The sequence below is a fragment of the Colias croceus genome, chromosome 30 (assembly GCF_905220415.1).
Source record: "Colias croceus chromosome 30, ilColCroc2.1".
Classification (NCBI taxonomy): domain Eukaryota; kingdom Metazoa; phylum Arthropoda; class Insecta; order Lepidoptera; family Pieridae; genus Colias; species Colias croceus.
Window position 1 is genome coordinate 1,345,913 of NC_059566.1, and position 27,978 is coordinate 1,373,890.

Below are 27,978 nucleotides of genomic sequence, written 5' to 3' on the forward strand. Positions count from 1 at the left end.
GGGTAGACAGGTATAAACAGGTATGTCAATACTAGTTACTTTCACTAGATTTGATAATAGAAAAAAAATTATATCAGCATAAGCGCTGTTTTATTCTGAACACGATGATATAGGGTAGACTGCAAAAAAATTGGTCCTAATAGGGGTATACAAAATTTAAAAATTTCTATTTCAACGCGTCCGGAAATGAGTGACATATAGATCTGAGGTAAGTATACTGTGTGATAATAAAGGACCGAACATTGCTGTTGTGTCTCATGGGATCGTGAATATAAGAAAGTGCGCATGCTCGGTATGTAAACTTAATAGAGAGTAGAGGTACCTCTGCTATCCTCCATATTGTAAACAGCCCCTTTAGCCAAACGTCAAAACGCAAATGAAAAGGTATAAAAAGCAATAGAATCCGCAAGCGATACTGTCATAAGCTTACGATATTTCGTTAAGGATTTGTTCACCCTACCAACGACGAAGACGACCACTAACGAAATTTTCATCCAGTCACAATTTAACAAAATTGTCAAAAACACACTTAAAAATAAAATATTAAAATTTCATGTGAACTCCATGATGGATATGATGAAAATAAAATGTCCCGTATTCTCGACTAAAAACTACCGCTATTCGCATTCATATATTTTGAAAAATAAAAAATAATATAACTAATTATTATAGTTAATATTGAAATTTTTTATGTAATTTATTTAATTAATAATTGAATACAATTATTTTGTCCATATATAACTTTAGTAGGTAGGTATATGTAATGGAATAATTTTTACAATATTATAAAAAAATATCATAAATCAGAATTTATATTAAAATAACAAGTGATAACTGCGTTAAAAACAACCGACTTCAAACTTGCACTTGCAAAATTTACAAATACCTACAGACAAAAATGCTCATGAAATAAAAACTACTGGGCCTATCCGAATAAAATTTTTATGGGACCAATTCGACACCATCCCGCATCGAACAAAAAAAGAATCACGTAAATCGGTTCAGAAACCTCGGAGTAATCGGTGTACATACATAAAAAAAAAAAAAAAATATACCGGCCGAATTGATAACCTCCTCCTTTTTTTTGAAGTCGGTTAAAAATTAAAACTTGACTGCTAATTTATGTATATAGCCTACGTCACTATCGCCACTAACATAATAATTCAGATGATTGCAATGAAACCTCACAACTCAAAATCAGTCCAACGGTTTATACTTGCGGGCGTGTCAAAGAAATATTATACATACATACATAAACTCGAAAAACATAACCCTCTTTTTTCCGTAGTCGGGGAAAAATTTGGGAAATTTTTCAATATCTGGTAATATTACACGCACACAGAAGCACCGTGTACATATAGTGCAGCGGAGAAATGACAGCACGCATATATTTGTGGAAATGACGATAAATCATTCGGTTTAGTTCGGCAACGCTCCATCTGTAAGTCACAACGATAACTGTATCGTAATTATTGACATATGCTCTTGACATTTTAGTACATAATGGTTCGGTCACACTACCAACGACGACGACGACGACAACGACCAAAATTCCCATCCAGACAAAATTCGTTCAAAATAAAATATTAAAATTTCCCGACATACTGGTACTCGAAAAGAAAAAAATTTCGAGGTCAATTAATAAAAAAATAGGTTTTTTGCGATTTTCGCCGAGATGGTAAGTTAATCGTATAATTACCTGGGACCAAAATTGTAGATCGTAAAATTATCTATAAAAAACTTCCAATACATTTTTTTCTAGGAGCCACCGTTTCTACGAAAAATCTTCATTTATTATTCGCAAAAAAAAATCCAATCACCAGAACGACAGGAAATTTTAATATTTTATTTTTAAGTGTGCTTTTCACAATTTTGTTAAATTGTGACTGGATGAAAATTTCGTTAGTGGTCGTCTTCGTCGTTGGTAGGGTGAACAAATCCTTAACGAAATATCGTAAGCTTATGACAGTATCGCTTGCGGATTCTATTGCTTTTTATACCTTTTCATTTGCGTTTTGACGTTTGGCTAAAGGGGCTGTTTACAATATGGAGGATAGCAGAGGTACCTCTACTCTCTATTAAGTTTACATACCGAGCATGCGCACTTTCTTATATTCACGATCCCATGAGACACAACAGCAATGTTCGGTCCTTTATTATCACACAGTATACTTACCTCAGATCTATACGTCACTCATTTCCGGACGCGTTGAAATAGAAATTTTTAAATTTTGTATACCCCTATTAGGACCAATTTTTTTGCAGTCTACCCTATATCATCGTGTTCAGAATAAAACAGCGCTTATGCTGATATAATTTTTTTTCTATTATCAAATCTAGTGAAAGTAACTAGTATTGACATACCTGTTTATACCTGTCTACCCAGTAGTTCGTCCAGGTAAATAGTAGTCTACCCTACGATTGCACATTCTATATGCTCTATACTTTAAGTCCAGTATAAAATTTTATTATTATCTTCATTTTGCAACATTTTATGAAAAATCATTTTTCAAAAAATAATTAAAAATAATCTGTCCAGGATTTCTGTTGTCTACCCATTTTTAATTTATTTTATAATATTTGAAATTTATAATAAAATAAATTTGATTCTCTTATCAAACCGTTAGGTTTCGTTTCATATTCGGATCTTAGACCAATAGCTTCATATCATATTTTAATTTACACCAAAAAGTTCACAGACCTATTTCAGGCACTAGTCCTTCACAACGAACATGCTACATATATATAGTTAGTTTGTTTAGTTTGTTTTTAAGCTGTTGTGAAGGCAATAAATAAACTTTTTATTGTATTGTATTCTAATTGTATTGTGTATTAATTGTGTTGAAGTGAAGCCAAAAATGGTAGCCACTCAGCATAAATTGCAACGCAGTTGCAACACTGATTTTTGGCGATTAAAGCGGCAGTACGTTCATAAATGTAATATAATATGAATGGCAAAAAGAGAAAATACACAGTTAAAATAAATTTAACATGACATATAAATAGATAAATGTTTAAATTTAAATCATAATAACAAATACATAATATAGTGATAGACAGACAGATAATACACCCACATAATATAAAATATTTTTGAACCTAATGAGAGTTAAACCCATCACACAACTAAGGTTGGAAATTAAACTCCTCCAATAGATATTTTTTATATTTTTGTTTGAAAGAGTTCAATGAGCTGGAGTTTAATATTGGTGGCGGAAGATTGTTCCAACACTTAGTTACGGAGTACAGTAAAAGTTCTTTATTCGCGGGTAATAGGTTCCGTAAATATGCCGCGAATAGAGAAACCGTGAATAAAGAATGGTAATTTGTATGGGGTTATAGGGAATACGTTCCTAGGCGACGAAATAAGTAAAAACATAAAGAAATCAGTTTAATTGAAGTTTTTTATACATATTTATTAATTACCATTTAATTAGGCAATGGCTTGGCACTTTTTACTTGTTTTTTTTTTTAGTCGACATTATAAATTCGTAGTTGTTAGTTGTTAGTTGTTCGTATTCGTAGACGCAGGCGTTTACTAAGGATAACGATGCAGCGATTCGATCCGCGAATAATGAATAAATGCTGCGAATAAAGGAATTCTGTCGCATTTTTCTTCATCCGCGAATAGTGAAACCGCGAATGAAGGAAGCGCGAATAAGGAGCTTTTACTGTATTTAAAACTACCCCTGAAAGCAATTGTGACATTCCTTGGCATAGCTAATTTACAAAATAAGGAACGGGTAGTATAAACGCTGCCCTCTCCCATCCATGCTAGCTTGTCATAGAGATATTTTGGCGCCTTTGTCATTACAACTCCAGAAAGTAGAGACGCGAATTTGACATTTTATTTTTATCAACCGACTTCAAAAAAAAGGAGGAGGTTATCAATTCGGCCGGTATGTTTTTTTTTTTTTTTTATGTATGTACACCGATTACTCCGAGGTTTCTGAACCGATTTACGTGATTCTTTTTTTGTTCGATGCGGGATGGTGTCGAATTGGTCCCATAAAAATTTTATTCGGATAGGCCCAGTAGTTTTTATTTTATGAGCATTTTTGTCTGTAGGTATTTGTGAATTTTGCAAGTGCAAGTTTGAAGTCGGTTGTTTTTAACGCAGTTATCACTTGTTTTGCTTCTTACGCCTTTAGTACACCTACGCACTCGCATGCGGTGAGAGCAAAGAACGGAGCAATAGCGGTGAAACTGCGGGGCAATAAATGTTAAAGTAACTCTGTCTGTATATCGGTCTATCGGACTCTCTATCTTAACTAAATTTGGATTAAAGTTAGTTGGAACTATTTGAGTTTTTCTTTGACTTCGCGGCCTGTATGTCAGTCTGTCTGTCATCCGTGTGTAAGTGCTGATTTACACAGGGTCAGTAACTGACTACAAATTCGAGGCAAATCAGTGCTGACCCGAAAAAAACCTGTGTAAACAGTTTTGAAGTCAGTACAGAGGCTTGAAGTCACCGCTGAGTTGAATATTCGGACACGAATATTTTAAAGTCAGTTGGCGCCCCCCGCCACCCGCGCACCCCCGCGTCAGCCAAATAAACCCCGTGTAAACGGACAAGTCAGTGCGTGGTTAGTTAGCCGCTGCGTTGTAGAGAGACCACGTTTTTTTCGCTTGCGATAAAAATGACCCGTAAGCGAAGACGAAACCTTAAAATTGGTGCAATTATATGGCAAAAACGAGTGCCTTTGGGATATTAAATCCCTAAATCCATTTTCTTACCCATTGTCGTTTATTTTTAGTTATCTCATTTTCTACAATTTCTATTAACTCATTCAACAGCAAAATTGATAAATTTTTAATTAAAAAAAAAAACAAATAATTAAATCGTCGTTTCAGATGTTTTCGTGAATTCATTTTTCTCACTGACTTCACAAACGTGTGGTCACCGTGAGAAACGCACCACTACTACTTACTTCATGTAAACAGTTAAAGTCAGTCGCGGCGCCAATTTCGGCGCCGCGACTGACTTGTCTACTGACCCTGTGTAAATCAGCACTTATGATATATACTCACGTGCAATCCCAAGCTATGAGCGCTCTAGCGGCGGCCGTCACCATGGGAGTTAGCGCTTCAAGTCTCTCCTGTACCGATGTGGGTTGATCGCCTTCCGCGTCCGATACTAGACCGCGTATCTGTAAATAATTATAAATAAATCATTTATTGAAGTGAAACTTCTTTATCGGGGTTGGAAAAAAATTTAGTGTAACATTTTCTCGTTACGCGTGACATTTTTCCGTTACGCGCCATCTTTTTCTTATCCCTACCACGCGTGATTCGACGTATTACTGTAAAGTTGCATATAGTAAATTATTTTTTGAAAAATAAGGTCATAAAGAAGTTTCACTTCTTACGTGTACACTAGTACACGCACACATTTTTTTACATAAAAAATATAGTAACAATCATAATATGCAAAAATGCAGTAGTAGGTAGTATATTAGGTGATATTCATTACTCCTTTTTTAAAAGTCGGTTAAAACCAAAACCCCCCTCCCAAGTGTCGAATAGTACATTTTGTAATTCCCCTCCACTAAATCTATACAATAAGAATGAATCGCTTAATTACTTAGCGTATAACCCGAGAACGGCTCGACCAATTAGGCTAAATTAATTTTTATCTGCTTTTTCTTTTTTTTAAAGTCAGCTGAAAATAATCTACACTTATAAAGCGAAGCTGAAGAGTTTATTTGTTTGAACATGCTAATCTCGGGAACTACTGGTCCGATTTGAAAAATTCTTTCGGTGTTAGATAGCCCATTTATCGAGGAAGGCTATGTATCATCTCGCTGAGACGAACAGGAGCGGAGCACAGTTAGTTAATAATAAAAAAAAACCGGCCGAATTGATAACCTCCTTTTTTTTGAAGTCGGTTAAAATCAATATAATCAAACCTGTATGTATATATGCCAAATAAGTTTCACTTCTGACACGCGTGCTTAGCACACGGTCCGATCTTTTTTTGTTTATAATAGTTTAACCACCCAAAAATGTATATTATATGAAATCCTACTTTAATATTAAGTAACGCATAAACAGACAAACCTCATCACAAACGTGTATATAGTGACAGCACTGAACAGAAAAGAGTGGAAGGGAATGGAGGAGCCCTTTGCCAAATTAGGGCAAACAGACCATTCTGCCGATGTCAGAGTCTTAATTAAGTTTTTTAAATGCACATATTGTTTTACTATTGTTGTGTCTGATTAAGGCTAATAAATAAAATAAACTAGCGGTCCACCCCGGCTTCGCCCGTGGTACATATTCACGTTTTCTCTACATAAGAACCATCCTCGAACTTCAAGGAATATTATAAAAAATGAATTAACGAAATCGGTTAAGCCGTTCTCAAGTCATGCGCTTACCAACACATTTTGGGATTCATTTTTATATTATAGATGATGCACAAACATACAAACCTCATCACAAACGTGTATATAGTGATACAAAGCCTCCCCTCCCCTCTCCCAGCCGCTCACTTCGTCCCTCTGAGCAGCGGCATGCAATTTCTCTATAATCGGCTGTATGCTTTTCACGTTGTCTGCGAAAATAAATAAATATTATAAAAATAAAGACTAACATACAATATAAAATGACAAAAGAGTGTGTGTACTTATGTACACGCGTTATACTTCTTATGCGTATGAAAAAAAAATTCTAGAATATACAACTTGAACATAGTTATCAATATTCATACCACCTAGAACTAACTTCATGCTGTTAAATTTATGTGTCGGTGTGCGCACGCATCGTAAACATTCACTCTCATTTTTCTCCATCGCGCCAAAAGAAGTATAATTTCAAAAAGTTAAACAATGGATAAATTTCTACCATTTTCTACCATAGCTGTGTCCTGCTCTTGCTCACATGAAACGTCAATCATAGAAACAAGACAGGTTATTGCAATAACTAATCCATTGCAAAGCGAATGGGTAACATTTTATTAGTAACACATGATTAACTCAAACATTTATTTATTCAATTAGACTTCTTCTAGAAGCACTTTCGAATCATCATTACATATTTTTAACATTTACCACCGATTCGGAAATCGGAAAAGCAGTATCTATGGAGAAGGGCCGGCAAAAAACTCCATAAAGGATCTTTAAAATCATGTCAATATTACAATTTAATTTTACATTATATGTAACTACATATAATAATATACCAAAGAACTGTGCTAGTGTTCTACTTCTAGTTGATATTTATTTATCTATTTAAACTTATATTATAAAGCTGAAGTGTTGTTTTGTATGTTTGCACGCGCCAATCTCAGGAACTACTGGTCCGATTTGAAAAATTCTTTCGGTGTTACACAGCCCATTCATCGAGGAAGGCTATAGGCTATATATCATCACGCTACGACCAACAAGAGCGGAGCAATGCGGATTAAGCTGCGGGGCACAGCTAGTATTATATACAATGGTTTAAACTATTTATATTTCTATGTTATTGTATCTCCATGCACGCCACATGAAATCCAAAGCCAGAGGCTGCAGTTACCATGATGGAGTTAGCGCTTCCAGTCTTCCTAGGGGCCTTAGACAAAGTAACAATTACAAAACGATAACGAAGTTAGAGCAGAGCAGAGAGCAGTGGTGGCTCAGTGGTGAGACCTCGGACTTCGAATCGATAAGTCCGGGGTTCGAGACCAGGCGAGCGCGCAGGAATTAAATTGATTTTTAAATTTATCTGCGCATGTTGTAACATCACCACTGCTCGAACGGTGAAGGAAAACATCGTGAGGAAACCGACATGTCGAAGAATTAAAAAGTTCGACGACATGTGTCATCCGCCAACACGCACTTGGCCAGCGTGGTGGATTATGGCCTGTACCCTCATAGGAGGCCCGTGTCCCAGCAGTGGGAACGTATATGGGCTGATGATGATGATGATGATGATGAACGAAGTTAGAAATCGCAAAAATGTATGGGATTGACATTAGATAGACCACGTGATCTAACGCGGCGTATGTCAATCCCATACATTTTTGCGATTTCTAACTTCGTTATCGTTTTGTAATTGTTACTTTGTCTAAGGCCCCTGTACCTCTTTACCTATATCCTACTTATAAATGTTAAAGTATCTCGCTAAGACGAATAGGAGCGGAGCAATGCGGGTAAAACCGCGGTAAAATAGTTGACTAATAATGCGGGTAGTAACACAAAACACTGACCGGACAGCACAACATCGGGCAGTATGTGCTCGACCAGCACAGAGTGCGCGTCGCTGTAACACTCCGCCGACACCAAGTGTTCCACTTCTAGTTGCCGACGATTCTGCAAAAACATAATATATTATGCTATTGCATAGCTTCTATCGCGGGCCTTGAGCGCGGGGACCGAATCGAGAAATTCCGTAACGAAAAAACCTCACGCTCCCCACGGGGACGGGCGGAGGTGTGGCTTGAAGGCATAGCATGCAATAGCGCAACCGCCCCAGTCCCCGAGTGATACACGTCGTTTTTTGTATTTGGGGCCGATTTTTCAATCCTTGGTTAAAATTTATCCGTCCAATAAAGTATTACACGAACATATTAAAATGTCACCTGTAAATGTCAAATACGGACAATTAGAATACATTTTTGAAATGGTAGTTTAATACGTTATTCGATGAATAAGTTTTAACCAAGGATTGAAAAATCAGCCATTAGTATAATTAATTTTAAAACTAGAAAAAAAGACAAATCATAGAAAAATACCATATAATTTTTTTTTGCATTTTTACATGACCAATGATCACAGAGATATTTATAAAAAAAAATGTGTGCGTGTACTAGTGTCGTAAGAAGTAAAACTTCTTTATGACCTTATTTTTCAAAAAATAATTTACTATATGCAACTTTACAGAAATACGTCGAATCACGCGTGGTAGGGATAAGAAAAAGATGGCGCGTAACGAAAAAATGGTACACAAAATTTTTTTCCAACCCCGATAAAGAAGTTTCACTTCAAAAAAAAGGATATCGCTCAGTTAATTTTAGTTTTAATGTTAAATGTTACTGTAATTTGTAAAAAACTGTTACCGTCATTCGATTTACGTGCTTATCACTCACCTCATATTTAGCCCTATGCGCTTGCGCAATCAAAATCCACTTTTCTGGCACACCAAGTTTTCTCAAGAGATCCAATCTCGATTTCAACTCTGCTGTGTCCGCTTGCGCTGGCGCATGACGTGATAGCACTGAACGAACTAGATGCGAACGACTGAAAAAATATATATTTTATAATTAAATAAAGAGGAAAGGTTTGTAATTATGTATGTATGGTTTTCACGCATAAACTACTGGACCGATTTTGATGAAATTTGGCACAGACAATCTTTAGACCCTGAGAAAGAACATAGGCTACCTTTTATTGCGAAATATGTACCGGCGAAGCCGGGCCGTTATTTTTGAAGATAATAATGATGGTGATAGTTTTAATGATGATGAAAGTTTTAAATGTTTAAATGTTGGAGAATGTAGATAATATAAATAACTCACACTCCATCATCGGGGTGATACAGCAGCGCTTGCACAGCCAAATGCCAAAGCCCGTAGCCAACAGTTCTTATTCTCCATTCTTATTAATGATAATGATGTAAATTTTGATGATGATAAAATTGATGATGTGGATTGTGTTCGTGTTAATAATGATGTTCTTGTTGATGATGATCATAATTTTAATACTGTAAATAATGATAAATAACTCACACTCCATCATCGGGGTGATACAGCAGCGCTTGTACAGCCAAATGCCACAGGCCGTAGCCCTCGAGCTGTTCAGCGATACCGACCACGCTCTCAGCTGACGGTGTACCGAACCAGGCGCTTATCAGGAAACTGGGGGGGAATAATAGTTATATGGTAATTTGTGAATAACAATAGTAATATTATTGAAGAAGCATACATGCAAGTTATAGCCGTAGTTATATTATACAGGGTGTCCCACTGTTGGTACACTAAGCTCAAAGGAGGTTATAGTTTTGCATACGCTGAGTATGTAAAAAATACTTAAAAAATTCCAGACGCATTTTTTTTTTGAAATAGATGAATTCTTAAAACTCTATGCATACACCCATAACAAGCAACCCGCCCAACTTTGCCACCAGCACGTGAGCTATCGTTTAAGATTATGTTTTCATAGACAAAATGCTCACATTAGAGAAGCATACCGGCTGCGCGAAGCTAGCGAAGAAAACATGGATTAAGAGGAAAAATTTAGCAAAAAATCGTTGACGTAATTTTGTTTAAGTATTTTTCCCGTGATCAGTGTATGCTAAACTACAAGTCCCTTCGCGCTTAGTATACCGATAGTGGGACACCCTGTATATTTTCATTGAAATTAACACCTAATTCCGTGGCAGTAAAGTTTAAATTATACTGTTTGCGTTGTTTAAAAAAGTCTGCCTAATACAAGCATAGGCAGACTTTTGATTCGGACAATTTTTGAGCGTGATCATGAGTCTAGTTGTTAACTTTAATTAAATGACATTGCAGTCTTTTAATAAGTTTTTTTCCTTCAGTAAGTTAGTTTTTCCTTGATTTTAGATGGTTCTTTAACTTTTTTTACTTTTTCTTAAGTTTTTTTTAAGTAAGATGTTTACATTAGAAATTTTTTAGTTAGTAAATAGAATATAATTACCTCAAGCTATAATCAATCGGGTGCGGTGTGTACGTAGCAGGTGATAACCTGGGTCTTGTATTAAAAGCCCTCGCGCGTATTAGTTCGTAGCGTAGGTCCAGTACGCGACGGGATTTTCCGTTCTGAAAATAAAATATTATAAGAAATAACACGCGAGGCCGGGTTAAATATTAATTTGAAATGTAATAAGAATGTACTGCGATTCTACACAGCTACCTAATTGATGTAGGCAGTTGATAACAAATCGCAGCAAGTCAACGACTATTAGCAAAGTGAGGGTAGTTGGGTCGAACGTCGTATAAACAACGCACGCACGCACATAGCACGATTCTTACGAATGCGCCACGAGTCAAAGGAAAGCGGCATTTTATAGTATACGACAGCTAAACATGTTTTGACAGGAATAAGTGACAACTATTAAACCACAAAAATATAAAAAAAATCAAAAGTTACGTCTTACAATATATCCTTATTCCTTTTTCGACGCCACTTAAAAAGTACACATAATTTAAAGCATTTTTGGAATTTTTCAAATCGAAAGAGTAGTTTCTGAGATAAGCGCGTTCAAACAAACAAACAAACTCTTCAGCTTTATAATATTAGTATAGATTTAAAATGTGAGTTCTTCATTTGAAATGCATACAAAAAAAAAATAATAAAAAAAACTTACCGTCTCAACAGACACGGTGTAATCTTCACAATAATCAGGTATGGGCAGTCGCATGGTGACATTCTCTTCGGGCAAACTGGCGAGGTCCACGTTCGATTCCCGGCTGAACAACGCTTCGTAAGTGCGCACTATACGCTCGAGGGACGGTATTTGCGGGCATATGTATCTGTTGGGAATGCAAATAATTATTATTTATAATATATATAAATAATTATTATTAATAATTATTAATATAATAGCTGTGCCACGCGGTTTCACCCGCATTGCTCCGCTCCTGTTGGCCTTAGCGTGATGGTATATAGCGTATAGCGTTTCTCGATAAATGAGCTATCTAACACCGAAACAATTTTTCAAATCCAACCAGTAATTCCCGAGATTAGTTCAGTAGTATTTGCGTGAAAGAGTAACAAACATACATACATACACATCCATCCTCACAAACTTTCGCATTTATAATATTATTAAGTAGGATAGGATTTAATAAAAGTATTCCTAGAATGCAGAATTTTCTAGTTAGGGCCGATTTTTCAATGCCCAGATAAACAGTCTAATAACTACCCCTCGAATAGATTTATTCAATTGCTTATCTAACTCATAACGGCTCGCCTATTTTTCAATCGTGATTTATTTGATGAATAACTATCTGACCAAATATTTCCATATTGGCAGCTCTGCTCTTGGAGTGGCGAAACAAACATATTAAATTAGTCAGGTTAGAGCGGGATAGAGTCAACTTGCAATATGTCAACAACCGTCATTATGACTCACGTCAGGAGTGCATTTTAAGTTTATCTTGTGTTCTATGATTGTTGATTATTGTTTTGATTCGAGTAAAGAGTTTTGATTAAATTTGTGTTAAAATTTATATATTTTACGATGGAAACGACATAAAGGCAGCGTCCGGCAAATTTTCAATGGCATGATCATCAGTAGGTACTATCAAAAACATCAATTTCAATATGACTTTAATTGATAATTATTTTATAGAAAGAGGCTTTATTGTAAAAATTCTACGCTCTATGTTATTACATACGAAAATATCCCAAATTTGACGCGTCAGTTGTCAACTCAAACGTCTAATCGTCGAATAGCACGCTATCTGGCCGTTGGAGCAGCAGATAGATTTATTCCTCAAATGACGTAGTTATTCGATAGATAAGTCCTATTCGTCTATTGAAAAATTGGATATTTTGTTAACTGAAGAATAAAGTCTATCTAGCTGTTTATCTGGGCATTGAAAAATCGGCCCTTAGTAGTTTAACGATACAAAAAATAAATAAATGGAATCTTTGCAAGAGTTAATCAAGACTTATCATACAAATGATGTTACTAATAGTAATAAATATTATTATTGATGATGGTGATGTTAAAGACGATTTATTGATGACTAGATTTCCGCCCGCAGCTTCGCCCGCGCAGTCAAAGAAAAACCCGCATAGTTCCCGTTCCCGTGGGATTTCCGAGATTGCGTCATTTTCCCGGGATAAAAAGTAACCTATGTCCTTTCTCGGGTATCAAAATATCTCCATACCAAAATTCATGAAAATTGGTTCAGTAGTTTAGGCGTGATTGAGTAACAGACAGACAGACAGACAGAGTTACTTTCGCATTTATAATATTAGTATGGATGTTATTGACGATGATGATAATAATATTACTCTTGTTAATGATATAGTCGTTGTTGACGATGTAAATGACAATGATAATATTTTAGTTGTCCTTGACGTTGATAATGAAGTTTCTTATGTTGCTGTTCCTGATAATTATTGTTTTTCTACACTTATATATTATAAAGAGGAAAACTTTGTTTGATTGTAATGAATAGGCTTATAAACTACTGGACCGATTTTGATGAAATTTGGCACAGACAATCTTTAGACCCTGAACCAAAACATAGGCTATAACATGTACCACGGGAGAAGCCGAGGCGGACCGCTAGTGTGTTTATACAGGGTGAAAGGTAAGACGTTAGACAAATTTAGACAGGAGCTTCTACTCATGAAACTGAACAACTTTTGTTCTACAACTTTGCTGAATTCGTAAAAAAAAATTGGACTTTGTAAGGAAACTTCGCTAATCAGCTGACCGATTTCCATACAAAGTCCAAATTTTTTTCTACGAATTCAGCAAAGTTGTAGAACAAAAGTTGTTCAGTTTCATGAGAGGAAGCTCCTGTCTAAATTTGTCTAACGTCTTACCTTTCACCTGGTATAAATTCAAATTCAAATTCAAATTATATTTATTTGCAAGAATGTAGTTACAGATTCTAGATGTTTTAATTACAATGTTATGTGGCTAATACATTCTACCCATTGATTGGGTGTGCAAATATTAAAAAAGAAAGTTAATTAGTCTAATTATTTAAATGTACACACAATTCAATTTTCACAATTACGCGAACGCACTACGATTTACACGATTATATCACTACACACTTCACTTATCACACACAATTCAGTTTACACTACTTCAAAGTCATAAATTCTTCAATGTCATAAAATTGTTTTACATTAGCCAGTTCGTCAGTTTATTTTTGAAAAGATTTACTGGTAGTACTTTAAAATTGTCCGGTATTTTATTATATATTTTAATTGCCATAAATATTACACTGTTTTTAGCTTTGTTGATTCTACACATTGGGAAATGTAATTTTTGGTATCTTGTCAACATATGCGAGTTTACTTCTCCTTTCTTCTTAAAGTATTCCGGGTGATATTTTACAAATAAACATACTTCTCTTATGCACATGCAAGTTAAAGTTCCGTAATTTACTAAACAGAGGTCTACAACTGTCTCTAGTTGTTACCTGGCGCACACATGGAGCACCCTTAGCCAGTCGAGCGTCTGCAGCTCAGCCCCAGGGCTCCGCCCCGCGAGCAGGCACAGCAGCGCCATCTTGTGCGGCGACACCAACTCGTCGGCCCCGCACTCGCGCCACACTTGCAATTGCCGGGATATCAGCGTCTTGAAGAACGGATCGCCTGTGACACATTATTTATTGAAGTGAATTTATTTATTTACAAAGGAGTGAATTTATTTATTTATTTATTTACAAAGGATAGCCAACAATTATTGTTTACACTATATATGGCATAAAAGGAAAAATACAATTTAACGAATCAAGTGTAACAATTACTTACAGGCTAACACTATCTATAAATCACTATATGTTTGATCGTCACGATCGATCACGTCGGGGTCACCAATGTTGAGTAGTGCCTTTGCCCCCGTAGGTTGCCCCAAATAATAAAACCTTTCCTTCAACTGCTTTATTACTCTTCACAATACATAAGTGTTATTTATGCTAGCCGTTATGCACTACTGACTTTAAATTCTAATAAATCTAAAAAGCGTCGGGGAAACAATGTGGATGCACACATATACAAAAAGCTCGATCAGCGAATTGTACATGTGTGTCCCCACAGTAGGATTAACGGATAGTCATTTATTTACCGACTAGCTTTCCGCCCGCGGTTTCGCCCGCGTAGTCAACGAAAAACCCGTATAGTTCCCTTGACCGTGTGATTTCAGGGATAAAACCTATCCTATGTCCTTACTCAGGTCTCAAGCTATCTGTACGAAATTTGAAGTAAATCCATGCAGTACTTTTAGAGATGTATGACCATGTAGGACATAACAAAACCCAAAAAGAAGATATATTTCCACTTTTTTATGGTCGATATTGATAACAGCGACATCTATTTCATATTCATATCTATACATATAATAAATCTGTAGAAGGGTCAATTCTGTACATTGAAAATATTAAAAAAATAAATAGCAGGGGGCGTTACTGGATCGATACCAAACCCAAATATGTGATTAAAAAAATTTTTGTCTGTCTGTCTGTCTGTCTGTATGTGAAGACATCACGTGAAAACTACCGGTTCGATTTCGATGAAACTTGGTATAATTATACCTTATTATCCTGGGCGTAAAATAGGATACTTTTTATCCTGGAAAAATACGTAGAAAAAAAATAATCTTAATTTTTCAGTTTTATCCATAGACGTTGTTCCGTAGAACCGCGAACACACGTTGCGTATTATTATAGGCCTAGCCGTATTTGGGTCCAATAGATATTTATAAGATATCATTTTCAGAGTTACTCAAAATGGAGAAAATATAAACCATCCACGCGAAGACCGACATCCGCGCGGACGGAGTCGCGGGCGGAAGCTAGTAATAAAATAAAATAAAGCTCACCAGATGCCTGCGCAATCAGTGCGGCCATGTTCAAATCGCCGTGCTGTTTGCAAAGTTTGCAAGCCTCGAGTATCCGACCGCCGACGAACAGCGTCCACACGCTAGCGCTGTGCGCGTCTTTGTCTGAAATTTATAAAATAATAATAGTTTAAAAAACACTAAAAAAACACGCTTTTTATAGAAAACCGAACTAAAAAATAGAAAATTTTATCAAATTAGTGTATTGTCATCGGTCCTCAATAAATCTACAAAGTTTGAACGAAATCTGGTCGTTTAAAGTGGGTCAAAATCGCACCCAAAGAAGTCGGTTACAAACATACAAACATACAGGTGAAGCTAATATAAAGCGTGTAAGAACAACAATTAATAAAAAAAAAAAACTCGGTAATTCTTACTAATATTATAAATGCGAAAGTAACTCTGTCTGTCTGTCTGTTTGTGTCTGTTACGCTTTCCCGCTTAAACCTTTCAACCGATTTTGATGAAATTTGGCACAGACAAAAAAGCCGCGGGCGGAAGCCAGTAACAAATACTTTAAAAAATAAATAAAAAACACGCTTATGAAATGAAATTAAATCTATACTAATATTATAAAGCTGAAGAGTTTGTTTGTTTGACAGCGCTAATCTCAGGAACTACTGGTCCGATTTGAAAAATTCTTTCGGTGTTAGATAGCCTATTTATCGAGGAAGGCTATAGGCTATGTATCATCACGATAAGGCCAACAGGAGCGGAGCAATGCGGGTGAAACCGCGGAGCACAGCTAGTGTAAAATAAATATAATATTTATATAAAATAAATATATAACACTCACCATCTTCTGCTACTATAGTACTTGTGGCTAGATCTTTATACGTGTTTTTTGCAACTGCATCTTTCAGCCAATTCAAAAAGTTCGTGTGTCGGCTCACCACGGACTGTTCATCCGTTCCTGGTATACCTGGAAAATGATAATATAATATATCAACATTATTTTTTTTTTGTTTTAGATAAAGTTTTAATAAATACAAATTTCATTTTTCCTTTTTAATTCCTGAAACATTTTTCGACGCGAACTCGAGCTATCTAAATCTACACTAATATTATAAAGAGGAAAAATTTGTTTGTTTGTTTGTTTGATTGATTGTAATGAATAGGCTCAAACACTACTGGACCGATTTTGATGAAATTTGGCACAGACAATCTTTAGACCCTCAGAAAGAACATAGGCTACTTTTTATTGCGAAATATATCCCACGGGCGAAGCCGGGGCGGACCACTAGTATTATATAAAACTCAAAGCTGTGCGTTGATAGATCACTGACATAGCGATATATCAATGCACAGCCCAAACCACTGGACGAATCGGGCTGAAATTTGGCATGCAGGTAGATCGGCATCGACTAAGAAAGGATTTTGATCAATTCTACCCCCAATTCAAAAAAAACTATACAGTAGAACCTCTATAAGTCGAACATCAAGGGAGACGCCAAAAAATTCGAGTTATAGAGTTTTCAACTTATGGAGGATTTCGACTTAGGCGGATTTTGATTCGACATAAAGAGTTTGAGGTTTGTTCTTATAAATTTTGAATTCACAAAATCAAAATTGAACACCTGACACCAATCAAGCAAACATGTGTTTACGTGAGTCATAGATTTATTATCGTATACTCCTAAAATGTTTTCTAAGAAACAATAGTGTACTTACATTGTCGGCACGTTCTTAAAGTCGGTAACTTATTTTTGTTCAAACAATAGAGGTAAAAAAAAAACTATGTCTATGTTGCTATGTTCGAGATACAGAGGTCAAATTTAATTTTTCGAGTTATAGAGTGAAAATATGTACCAAAATGGCTTGGAGGGACTCTGTGATTATTTCGACTAACAGAGGGTAGAGATTTCAAGTAATGGAGGTTTTGGTGTTTGTTGGGAAGGGAACAAAACATTTTTTCGAGATTTGGAGGTTTTTGACTTATCGAGGTTCGACTTAACGGGGTTCTACTGTACCTAATTTATAATAATACTTCTTAACGCGAGCGAAGATGCGGGCAAAAGCTAGTAAAGAGATATTCTTACCGTCATTAAGCAAATCATCACCCCACAGCGCTTCGCAAAGTTTCCAAACTTCGACACAGAACGCGCTCGACACGCCAAACTGTAATGAAAAATTAATCAAAATAAATTACGTGATAAAAAAAATGTGTGTGTCGAGCACACGTGTCAGAAGTGAAACTTCTTTGGCAAGATTCAAAGATCGGAAGACCAAAATCGTCGCCTTACTCCATGACGTAACGATATTGCCATGAAACAACAAGTTTTACTTCAAAAATACATTATTAAGTTAGTTGGCTCGCTTCGTACGACAGTCGTTACTATAACACGTCATCGAGTAGGGCGACGATTTTCGCATCTTTAAATCTTGTCAAAGAAGTTTCACTTCTGACTCGTGTGCTCGGCACATACGCACTTTTTTTCCTCTCTATCTCTTACCGTGCTATCAAACTCCTCTCCCTTCTCAGCGTCTGCCAATAATGTATCCAACAATCTCTTGCGATCGGCAGGCGACTGTCGCACGACCAATCGTGCGACCGGTCGCAACGTGGTCTTAATACTGTATTTCTTTATTCAATTGATTTTTTCGACCATTCAAATCTTAATAGTTTCTTTATTTTTCACTGTCTATTATAGTAGCTTAAACTTAATAAAGTATTGTTGAAGTAAAATTTGTAAAAATTTCAAGATCGTGTCATGGCAATACCGTCACGGCATGGAGAAAGGCGACGATTAAAAATATCTCTTACCGCGCTAACAAACTCCTCCCCCTTCTCGGCGTCTGCCAGTAAAGTGTCGAGCAATCGCTTGCGATCGGCGGGCGACTGTCGCACGACCAGTCGCGCGACCGGTCGCGTTGTAGTCGCGTCGAGGGTTGAAAACTCTAGAAGGCTGGCCAGCTGCTTGCTTAGTAGATCCTGTAAGCGAGATTATTAAAAATAAAAAATAGGTTATTTGAATAAATAATAATATAATTTATTAAACTAGCTTACCGCCTGCGGCTTTGCCCGCTTTGTCTAAAACCTAATAAATTATATACTAAAACCTTCCTCTTGAATCACTCTATCTATTAAAAAAACCGCATCAAAATCCGTTGCGTAGTTTTAAAGATTTAAGCATACAAAGTTACATAGGGACAGAGAAAGCGACTTTGTTTTATACTATGTAGTGATACAACTTTTGTAGTAGGTGTATTTCTATTAACGAGTAATAAACGCAGTTATCTTTGCACAAAAAAAAAGCATTTTATTCAATTTGAAGGTTTTTAAGGCAATAGGGTAGAACAACGTATGTCGGGTCAGTTAGTGTATATTATAATAACGAGCTATTGTATTAAAATAACGCCTCTTGCACAAACAATGCCTTTATTTTTGTATTATGTTATTCTTGTCATAATTTAGTTTGAGCAATAGTGTTTTAGTTTGAACAATAAAGTGTTTCAAATAAAAGAAATAAATAAATATTTCGAGACAATTTTCACACACGGCATGATCTGATCCCATACTAAGCTTTCGCTTGTGTTGACACCAGATGGCTGATAAACATACATATATAATTTTAAATAAATACTTATATAGATAATTAACACCCAGACATAATTTGAATTTCTTTGAATTTGAAAAAATCATTTTGGACACCTGTCTAAGGAGAAAAACTTATCTGCCAAATATTTGCGTCCGCAAATTTTTTGTATCAATATTGTTTAATGTATTAAAATAATAAAATAAATAAATATAAATACCTGCACAGCTTTAACCTCAGCCCTTCCCAGTTGCACCCTTGCTAGTATAGCTTCACTCCAGTCGTCGTCTGCCCTTCCACAAACATATCTGTCCAATTCACTCATCGCCGAGTCTGTAAAAAATATTATTCATATTTTTAGGAATTATAAACGAGCCTAGGTTTAAACATTAGTGTGAATATAATAAGAATGTACTGCGATTCTACACAGCTACCTAATTGATGTAGGTAGTTGATAACAAATCGCAGCGAGTCAACGACTATTAGCAAAGTGAGGGTAGTTGGGTCAAAAGTCGTATTAACAACGTCTCAAAGGAAAGCGGCAAATTATAGTATTCGACAGTTAAGCATGTTCTGCTAGGAAATAGTGACAACTGTATTGACAGTTAATATTCTTCTACACAAACATTTAATCAAAATTTACGTCTAATAATATACGGGAAAGGAATTGCCTATGGCATATATATTTATTTGACAGAATGTAAGTTTTACAGGTGGTCATCTATACTATAATATTATAAAGCTGGAGAGTTTGTTTGTTTGAACGCACTAATCTCGGGAACCTATAGCTTTCCTCGACAAATGGGCTATCTAACACCGAAAGAATTTTTCAAATCGGACCAGCAGTTCCAGATATTAGCGCGTTCAAACAAACAAACTCTTCAGCTTTATCTTAATATATATAAATCTCGTGTCACAATGTTTGACCTCAATGGACTCCTAAACCACTTAACCGATTATAATAAAATTCGCACACCATGTTCATTGTGCAGTTCGATCCAACTTGAGTGATAGGATAGTTTAAATCTCAAATCGTTTTAGAGAAAGCGGGCGAAGCCGCGGGCGGTAAGCTAGTAATATTATAAGTATACGTATTGTTAGACGTAACTTTTGATTTAATATTTTTGTGGATGAATAGTTGTCAACATAGTTGTCATTATTTCATGTCTGAACATGTTTAGCTGTCGAATACTATAAAAAGCCGCTTTCCTTTGTCTCGTAGCGCATTCGTACGAATCGTGCCCGGTGGGACGACGGGAGGACGTTGTTTATACGACGTTCGACCCAACTACCCTCACTTTGCTAATAGTCGTTGACTTGCTGCGTTTTGTTATCAACTACCTACATCAATTAGGTAGCTGTGTAGAATCGCAGTACATTCTTATTACATTCAAACTAATATTTAACCCGGCCTCGCGTGTTATTTCTTAGAGTATATATTATTTCTCAAATAAAAAAAAGCATACCTTTAGGCATAGCAGCCACAGCTCTAGCCGTAGTGAGATACAACATTTGATTCTCCGGCCCGAAACACACCCGTGTGTGTCTGGCGCGACATACTGACATGTCCGCTATACAGCTTGCGTCTAGACGACCTACAGACAGACAAACAAACAATAAATGGTATATTTAAGTTAGCAACAAGTAATAACTGCGTTAAAAACAACCGACTTGCACTTGCAAAATTTACAAATACCTACAGACAAAAATGCTCATAAAATAAAAACTACTGGGCCTATCCGAATAAAATTTTTATGGGACCAATTCGACACCATCCCGCATCGAACAAAAAAAGAATCACGTAAATCGGTTCAGAAACCTCGGAGTAATCGGTGTACATACATAAAAAAAAAAAATATACCGGCCGAATTGATAACCTCCTCCTTTTTTTGAAGTCGGTTAAAAAGATGCACCAAATTGGTATATTGATATGCTAAAAAATCAACATATTATCAGCTCGACGAAATATACATTTAAGGGCTGATTTTTCAATGCTTGGATAAAACTTATCCGTCCAATAATGTATAAAACTACCATTTTAAAAACGTATTCTAATTGCCCGTATTTGACAGTTTACGTGACATTTTAATATTATCGTGTAATACTTTATTGGACGGATAAGTTTTATCCAAGCATTGAAAAATCGGCCCTTAATGACATTTTTTTTATTCCTTAATTTCTAAACTAATTACAGAATTATTAGCGATTTGATAAAATTCGACCTAATAACATGAAAATGAAAATCAACTAAAAAAAAAAATACCGTCTTGGTATTCTTTGATTAAAAATTTGTTTTTTATTATTTTTAAATAATTCTGAATTTCACTATTATTATAATATTTTAATTATTTACCTGCTATCGTCTTTTTGAAAGGTGGTATCTTTCTATTGTACTCCAAAATCACAGTGTGCGGTTGGACTATGAGCGGACGCATTACTGGCTCTGAAAATAAAAACATATTTCGAGTTAACCCTTAGCAGGTATCGTGGGTCAAATTTGACCCAGAAGCGAACTTTTTCGGTTATAATTCTTTAAATATTTATGCAACGACTGTGCGCTTCTAAGTATTCTCAGTGCGTCGCTAGCTGCAGCGGGGGGTGGATGTGCAGAACTGTGACTATCTTAGGAGCGGAGGTAAGTAGCTTTCTGGGTCAAGTTCGACCCACGACACCAAATAAGTAACTTTTTTCACTGAGTGTAATTACTTACTTTTTTGGTTTTATTGTTTATTTGTACTACATTGGAGGGCTTTTTGAACGACAGACAAATCGAGGAGTCGATGAACGACTTAAGTGATGATTTGGAATTGAAAAATGAAAGAATACCAAATGTAAACCAACTTTGTGACGACGAAATCATCAGCGATCGAGACAATCCCTAATCTGTTAGTTGCTTAGAAGACAGTGTATTTGGAGTAAATTCTGACGACAGTGAAAACGAAGAGGAGATACGAGAATAATAGAAAATATACGAGGAACGAAAATACGAGAGATGAGAGTGAAGAAGATGAGGATGATAGTTGATTATAGAAGTCATTTTGGTTTTGGTTGTCATTTTTTTTATTTTATGCTGATTTCAGAAGCACTTTGTTTTTTTGTTATAATAAAGATATGAGAAGTGCCATAAATATATTTTAGTTAAAGTTTTTCTAACATTTCTATTTTTTTTTATGTTTTAAGTTCACATTAACCAAAAAGTGCCAACAAATAAGGTTATTTTTCAAATGCGTGTAAAAGATGATATTTTTTTGTATTCTAAAATTAAATAAAGTTAATTTTATAAAAAAATATATTTTATTTCTTATCTAACCATATTTTATACAAATAATAAAAAAATCTACGTTCTACAACAGATTGTTTGGTATGGGTAGAATTTGACCCACGATACCGGTAGTGTTGCCAAAAAAGGCGATACCAGCTAAGGGTTAATAATAAAAAAGGATATTGTAAAAAAGTCTGCCTAATACGCGCATAGGCAGAGTTTTGCTTTGGACACTTTATTTGAGAGACACTATCATACGTAGTAGTAGAGTCATTTTATTAGACAACATTTGCACCTAATAAAAATTTAACAACGTAACCTTGTAACAGCGTGCAAAAAAATAATAAATTGTAATACATACGTTCAAAGTCCGTTTCATCGTTAGAAAACTCTGCCTTAAACGTAAGCAGATTGTTTTTTATTTCAGACAGTTTTGAACGTGTGAGTCAAATGTTTATCTTGTTAGATAACTCTGCCGAATATACGCGTAGGCAGAGTTTTGCATTAGACACTTTTCTAACCGCGATCGTTTGTCAAGTTGTTTGGTATCAGTTATGTAACGTAACCAAGTTGCAGGTGATAAATAACCAAGTTGCAGGCTAATGTTAAAACAATTTTATGACATTGAAGAATTTATGACTTTGAAGTGAGAAGATTGTGTGATAAGTGTGTGATTTAATCGTGTAAATCGTACTGCGTTCGTGTAATTGTGAAAATTGAATTGTGTGTATATTTAAATAATAATTAGACTAATCAACTTTCTGTTTAATATTTGCACACTCAATCAATGGGTATTGGGTAGAATGTGTTAGCCACATAATATTGTAATTTAAAGATCTATAATTTGTACTACATTCTTGCAAATAAATATAATTTGAATATGAATTTGAATTTTTTTTTTTTTTTTATAAATTTCCGACAGAGGATACAGATTACATTCGTTACATCTAATACAAGTACATGATCTTCTGCACCTCTAATTAAAGGAAATTACAGCGTTCAGAATGGATTACAATTACAATTACAATTAAAATTAAAATTACAATTACAATTACAATTTGATAACTTAACCAAGTTTCAAGTTATAACTTACCATTTACAATAATCGGGGTCTCCTCAACAACTTCCTTGTGTGATATAGACGGAGTCGGTACAGTCATAATAGCACTAGACGCGTGCGGTACAAGTTGATCTCCCGTAGATATTGAAACGTCGTCCTCCATTTCTGTAAAACATATTTTTAAAAAAATGTTCACATCACATGAGAACAAAGTTTCATTACAACAAGAATAACTGCGTTAAAAACAACCGACTTCAAACTTACACTTGCAACATTTACAAATACAGACAAAAATGCTCATAAAATAAAAACTACTGGGCCTATCCGAATAAAATTTTTATGAGACCAAATCGACACCATCCCGCATCGAACAAAAAGATTCATCGAACAAGAAGAAAGATTCACGTAAATCGGTTCAGAAACCTCGGAGTAATCGGTGTACATACATAAAAAATAAAAAAAAAAACATACCGGCCGAATTGATAACCTCCTGCTTTTTTTTGAAGTCGGTTAAAATGAAAAAAATACAAATGTATGCGTGTACTAGTGTACACACGTAAGAAGTGAAACTTCTTTATGACCTTATTTTTCAAAAAATAATTTTCTATATGCAACTTTACAGAAATACGTCGAATCACGCGTGGTAGGGATAAGAAAAAGATGGCGCGTAACGGAAGAATGTCACGCGTAACGAAAAAATGTTACACTAAATTTTTTTCCAACCCCGATAAAGAATACAATATTAAATACCGCGTGGCGCACATTAATATAAAATGTTTTACTTATATTTTTAGTCAACGTTTAAAACTGGCTACAATTAACGTTAAAAAAATGTTAAATACATATTATTTTGTCTATTGTCTATTATTTCATCAAAAAACGTGATTTACTACGGTTTTTTAAGCATTGTTGAATAATAATTTCACTTACAAACAGACAAATTCACATTTATTTAATCATATTATAATATTAATATAAAATAAATACATACCGGTATCAGCATACAGCGACGCCTTCATCAGTTGTACATTATGACTCTGCCTATGTTCGAGCCGAGCCAATTCAGACGTGGGACTCTTCACACCGAACGCTGCATCGAATTATGGGTGGTTATTAGTTTATAGAGTTTGTGTAGTCCCTTATACTAAGGATGTGTATTGTGTAATAGTAGACGTGGGACTCTCCACACCGAACGCTGCATCGAATTATGAGTGGTTATTAGTTTATAGAGTTTGTGTAGTCCCTTATACTAAGGATGTGTATTGTGTAATAGTAGACGTGGGACTCTCCACACCGAACGCTGCATCGAATTATGAGTGGTTATTAGTTTATAGAGTTTGTGTAGTCCCTTATACTAAGGATGTGTATTGTGTAATAGTAGACGTGGGACTCTTCACACCGAACGCTGCATCGAATTATGAGTGGTTATTAGTTTATAGAGTTTGTGTAGTCCCTTATACTAAGGATGTGTATTGTGTAATAGTAGACGTGGGACTCTTCACACCGAACGCTGCATCGAATTATGGGTGGTTATTAGTTTATAGAGTTTGTGTAGTCCCTTATACTAAGGATGTGTATTGTGTAATAGTAGACGTGGGACTCTTCACACCGAATGCTGTGTCGAATTAAGTGTGTTTATTATAGTCGAGCCAATTTAATAGGCAACATTTGACGTCTATCAATTTTATCTTCGAAGAGAGGTAACCTGCTTAAAAACATCGATTAAAGTGAATTAATCGATACGGATTTGAAACATTTGTCAATCGAATTTATTAATTTATGATGATTTTTATTCACAAGTAATCAATGCATTCGATTCTAGATGTCAGATTTCGATTTTCAGAGGAACGTCTCTGGTATTTAAAAAGAAAAAAGGTTTATTGACACAAAATTGTAGCGACGTCAGTTCTTCAATTCAGAAATTGTTTATTATGTTTAGTATGGTTTATCAGTAAAATGAGTCTTAAAATTACTTGTATCGGTCATTATTATTATAAATATGTAATCATAATTGAAAAAAGTTAAGCAAATGTGCAGTTCTAACAAAACGAAGTATCATGTTATTCTATGTCGTCGTTACTAGGTTACGTTGTTGAATTTTGTTGAACTGTCAAATGTTGCCTATTAAAATGGCTCTACTATAGTTTATAGAGTTTGTGCAGTCCCTTTATAGTTAGAAGTATGGAATGGTAAAGTAAGAAATAAACCATATTGTGTTATACTATACAATATTTATCATTTGTATTGTTATTCCATAAAATGAAAGCCCGTGTCCCCTAGTGGGGTAAGGGGCAGATGCATTATACATACATCTGTTTCACTGAACAATTTTACAAGTAGGTGAAATTATTTTTGTGGCAAGTATCACCTACGTTCTTAAACAAGAAAACTTTCGTCAAAAACGAATTGAAAATAGAACCTGTAGTATCCCTATGAAAACATAGGAATTTTTATAATGACAATAATTATAAATTAAAATCAATAAATAAATATATAAAAACATTATTTATTAAAAAACCACATACCTCTACTATCTTGGTACAAGCTAGCCCCTTCCGTGTTGTCCTCTGTGGTGTCCATTTCGAAACCTGTGAATAAAAACAAAAAAAACAATCAATATAATTAACTAGCTGTGCCGCGCGGTTTCACCCGCGTGGCTTTGCTTCTGTTGGTATAAGCGTGATGATATATACCCTATAGCCTTCCTCGACAAATGGGCTATCTAACACCGAAAGAATTTTTCAAATCGGACCCATAGTTCTCGAGATTAGCGCGTTCAAACAAACTCTTCAGCTTTATAATATTAGTATAGATAAAATGTAATGTTTTAAATTCATGAAATTATTGTACTGTCACCAATCTTTCATAAGTGTACAAAGTTGGAATTAAATCTGTCAGTTTAAAGTAAGTCAAAATCGAGTGTCAGTTACACACAAACATACAGGTGAAGCGTGCTCAAAATTGTTTAAGGGAGAATTAATAAAGTTTAAGTATTCAAGTATAACATATTATAAGTAGCACGTAATCACGTGTTACGTCACGTTTTGTCACGTGTTATGTCACGTTTTGTCAGTGTTATGTCACGTTTTGTCACGTGCTGTCACGTGTAATGTCACGTGTTGTCACGTGTTTTCACGTGTAATGTCACGTGTTGTCACGTGATGTCACGTGTTATATCACTGTTGTCACGTGTAATGTCACGTGTTGTCACGTCTAACATATACAAGGTGAAAGGTAAGACGTTTGACAAATTTAGACAGGAGCTTCTACTAATGAAACTGAACAACTTTTGTTCTACAACTTTGCTGAATTCGTAGTAAAAAAAAATGGACTTTGTATGGAAATCGGTCAGCTGATTAGCGAAGTTTTCTTACAAAGACCAATTTTTTTTACGAATTCAGCAAAGTTGTAGAACAAAAGTTGTTCAGTTTCATGAGTAGAAGCTCCTGTCTAAATTTGTCAAACGTCTTACCTTTCACCACAGAATACATAATAGTAGCTAAACGCTACAGAACGGACACTCTCCGCCTCCCGCCAAAATTAAACACTTACCTCACCCCGCACGATCAGACATAAAATGGTACGCATTTGTCTGCAAGGACGATACGCAACGAAAATTGACAACATTAATCAAATTGACTTAAAGTAATTTTATTATTTTGGATTCGTGATTATCGTTTTTCGTAGAAAATGGTAAGATATTGTGCTGTTTACGGATGTATTTCATCAGAAAAACGCGAATTTTTTTTTACGCTAGTCAAAAATGTGCCAACCATAAAGCGTTAACACACACATTTACAGTCTCTACAGTGTGACTGTCAAAACGATAATTTTGTATGGAGTGTCCGGGGTGTGCTTTCACCTTGTATAGTATATCTTGTATTACATGTTTTACCCATATTATTACACACCTCTAGAGCCGTTCATCAAATTGAGCGACGTTTGCAGGAACACATCGTCCCCGCCGAGTGAGGCAAGTCCGCCGAGCCCTGTGGCGGGTGCTAACGGTGACCTTGTTGGGGCCCCAACCGGGGGCTTTGCGGCTAAAGGGACAGGAAAACATATTATTATAGGAAAATATATTATTACAAGCTTACCGCCCGCGGCTTCGCCCGCTTTCTCTAAAACGATTTGGGATTTAAACTATCCTATCTGAAATTGAATCGAAAACTGCACATGGTGTGCGAATTTAATTATAATCGGTTAAGTGGTTTAGGAGTCCATTGAGGACAAACATTGTGACACGAGATTTATATATATTAAGATGTACATTTTATCACTATATACTATAAAAAAATTCGCTTCACGCTCGCTGCGTGTACCAGTGTTGAGATCTAGTGTATAATTTATTAGGTTTGAGACATAGCGGGCGGAAAGCTAGTTCATAATACCTTTTTTTTTTTTTTTTTTTTTTTATAGTGGGGAAATCTTCCAAAGATACCCACTGCCCCCGGGGAAGGAGCCGTGGGTTATGTCGGATTCCTACCGACTAAAACCCCACTGTGTTCCGTCGAGCCGCTTTAATGATGGGGCCGCGGGTATTGGTTGGAATTCTTCCGCGACCTAGTTCATAATACCTGAATAAT

The 27,978-nt window shown here is 35.5% G+C and overlaps 1 protein-coding gene across 1 annotated transcript in view; it reads right to left on the reverse strand.

Annotated features, from left to right (window-relative positions):
• The window catches only part of LOC123704516 (nuclear pore complex protein Nup98-Nup96), a gene marked incomplete at its 3' end in the record, with an annotated part of 55,094 nt that overhangs the window by 508 nt on the left and 26,608 nt on the right, over positions 1 to 27,978 (reverse strand). The window contains exons 28-46 of the mRNA XM_045652898.1: positions 27,304 to 27,435; positions 25,918 to 25,980; positions 24,384 to 24,482; positions 23,426 to 23,557; positions 21,424 to 21,513; positions 20,537 to 20,665; positions 19,291 to 19,403; positions 18,299 to 18,466; positions 17,574 to 17,652; positions 16,331 to 16,456; positions 15,517 to 15,639; positions 14,117 to 14,291; positions 11,311 to 11,476; positions 10,641 to 10,762; positions 9,710 to 9,838; positions 9,071 to 9,221; positions 8,192 to 8,294; positions 6,435 to 6,556; positions 5,032 to 5,150 (exon numbers count right to left, since the gene is read on the reverse strand). Of these exons, the coding sequence (XP_045508854.1) occupies positions 5,032 to 5,150; positions 6,435 to 6,556; positions 8,192 to 8,294; positions 9,071 to 9,221; positions 9,710 to 9,838; positions 10,641 to 10,762; positions 11,311 to 11,476; positions 14,117 to 14,291; positions 15,517 to 15,639; positions 16,331 to 16,456; positions 17,574 to 17,652; positions 18,299 to 18,466; positions 19,291 to 19,403; positions 20,537 to 20,665; positions 21,424 to 21,513; positions 23,426 to 23,557; positions 24,384 to 24,482; positions 25,918 to 25,980; positions 27,304 to 27,435 (2,341 nt within the window). The remainder of the gene's footprint in view (positions 1 to 5,031; positions 5,151 to 6,434; positions 6,557 to 8,191; positions 8,295 to 9,070; positions 9,222 to 9,709; positions 9,839 to 10,640; positions 10,763 to 11,310; positions 11,477 to 14,116; positions 14,292 to 15,516; positions 15,640 to 16,330; positions 16,457 to 17,573; positions 17,653 to 18,298; positions 18,467 to 19,290; positions 19,404 to 20,536; positions 20,666 to 21,423; positions 21,514 to 23,425; positions 23,558 to 24,383; positions 24,483 to 25,917; positions 25,981 to 27,303; positions 27,436 to 27,978) is intronic.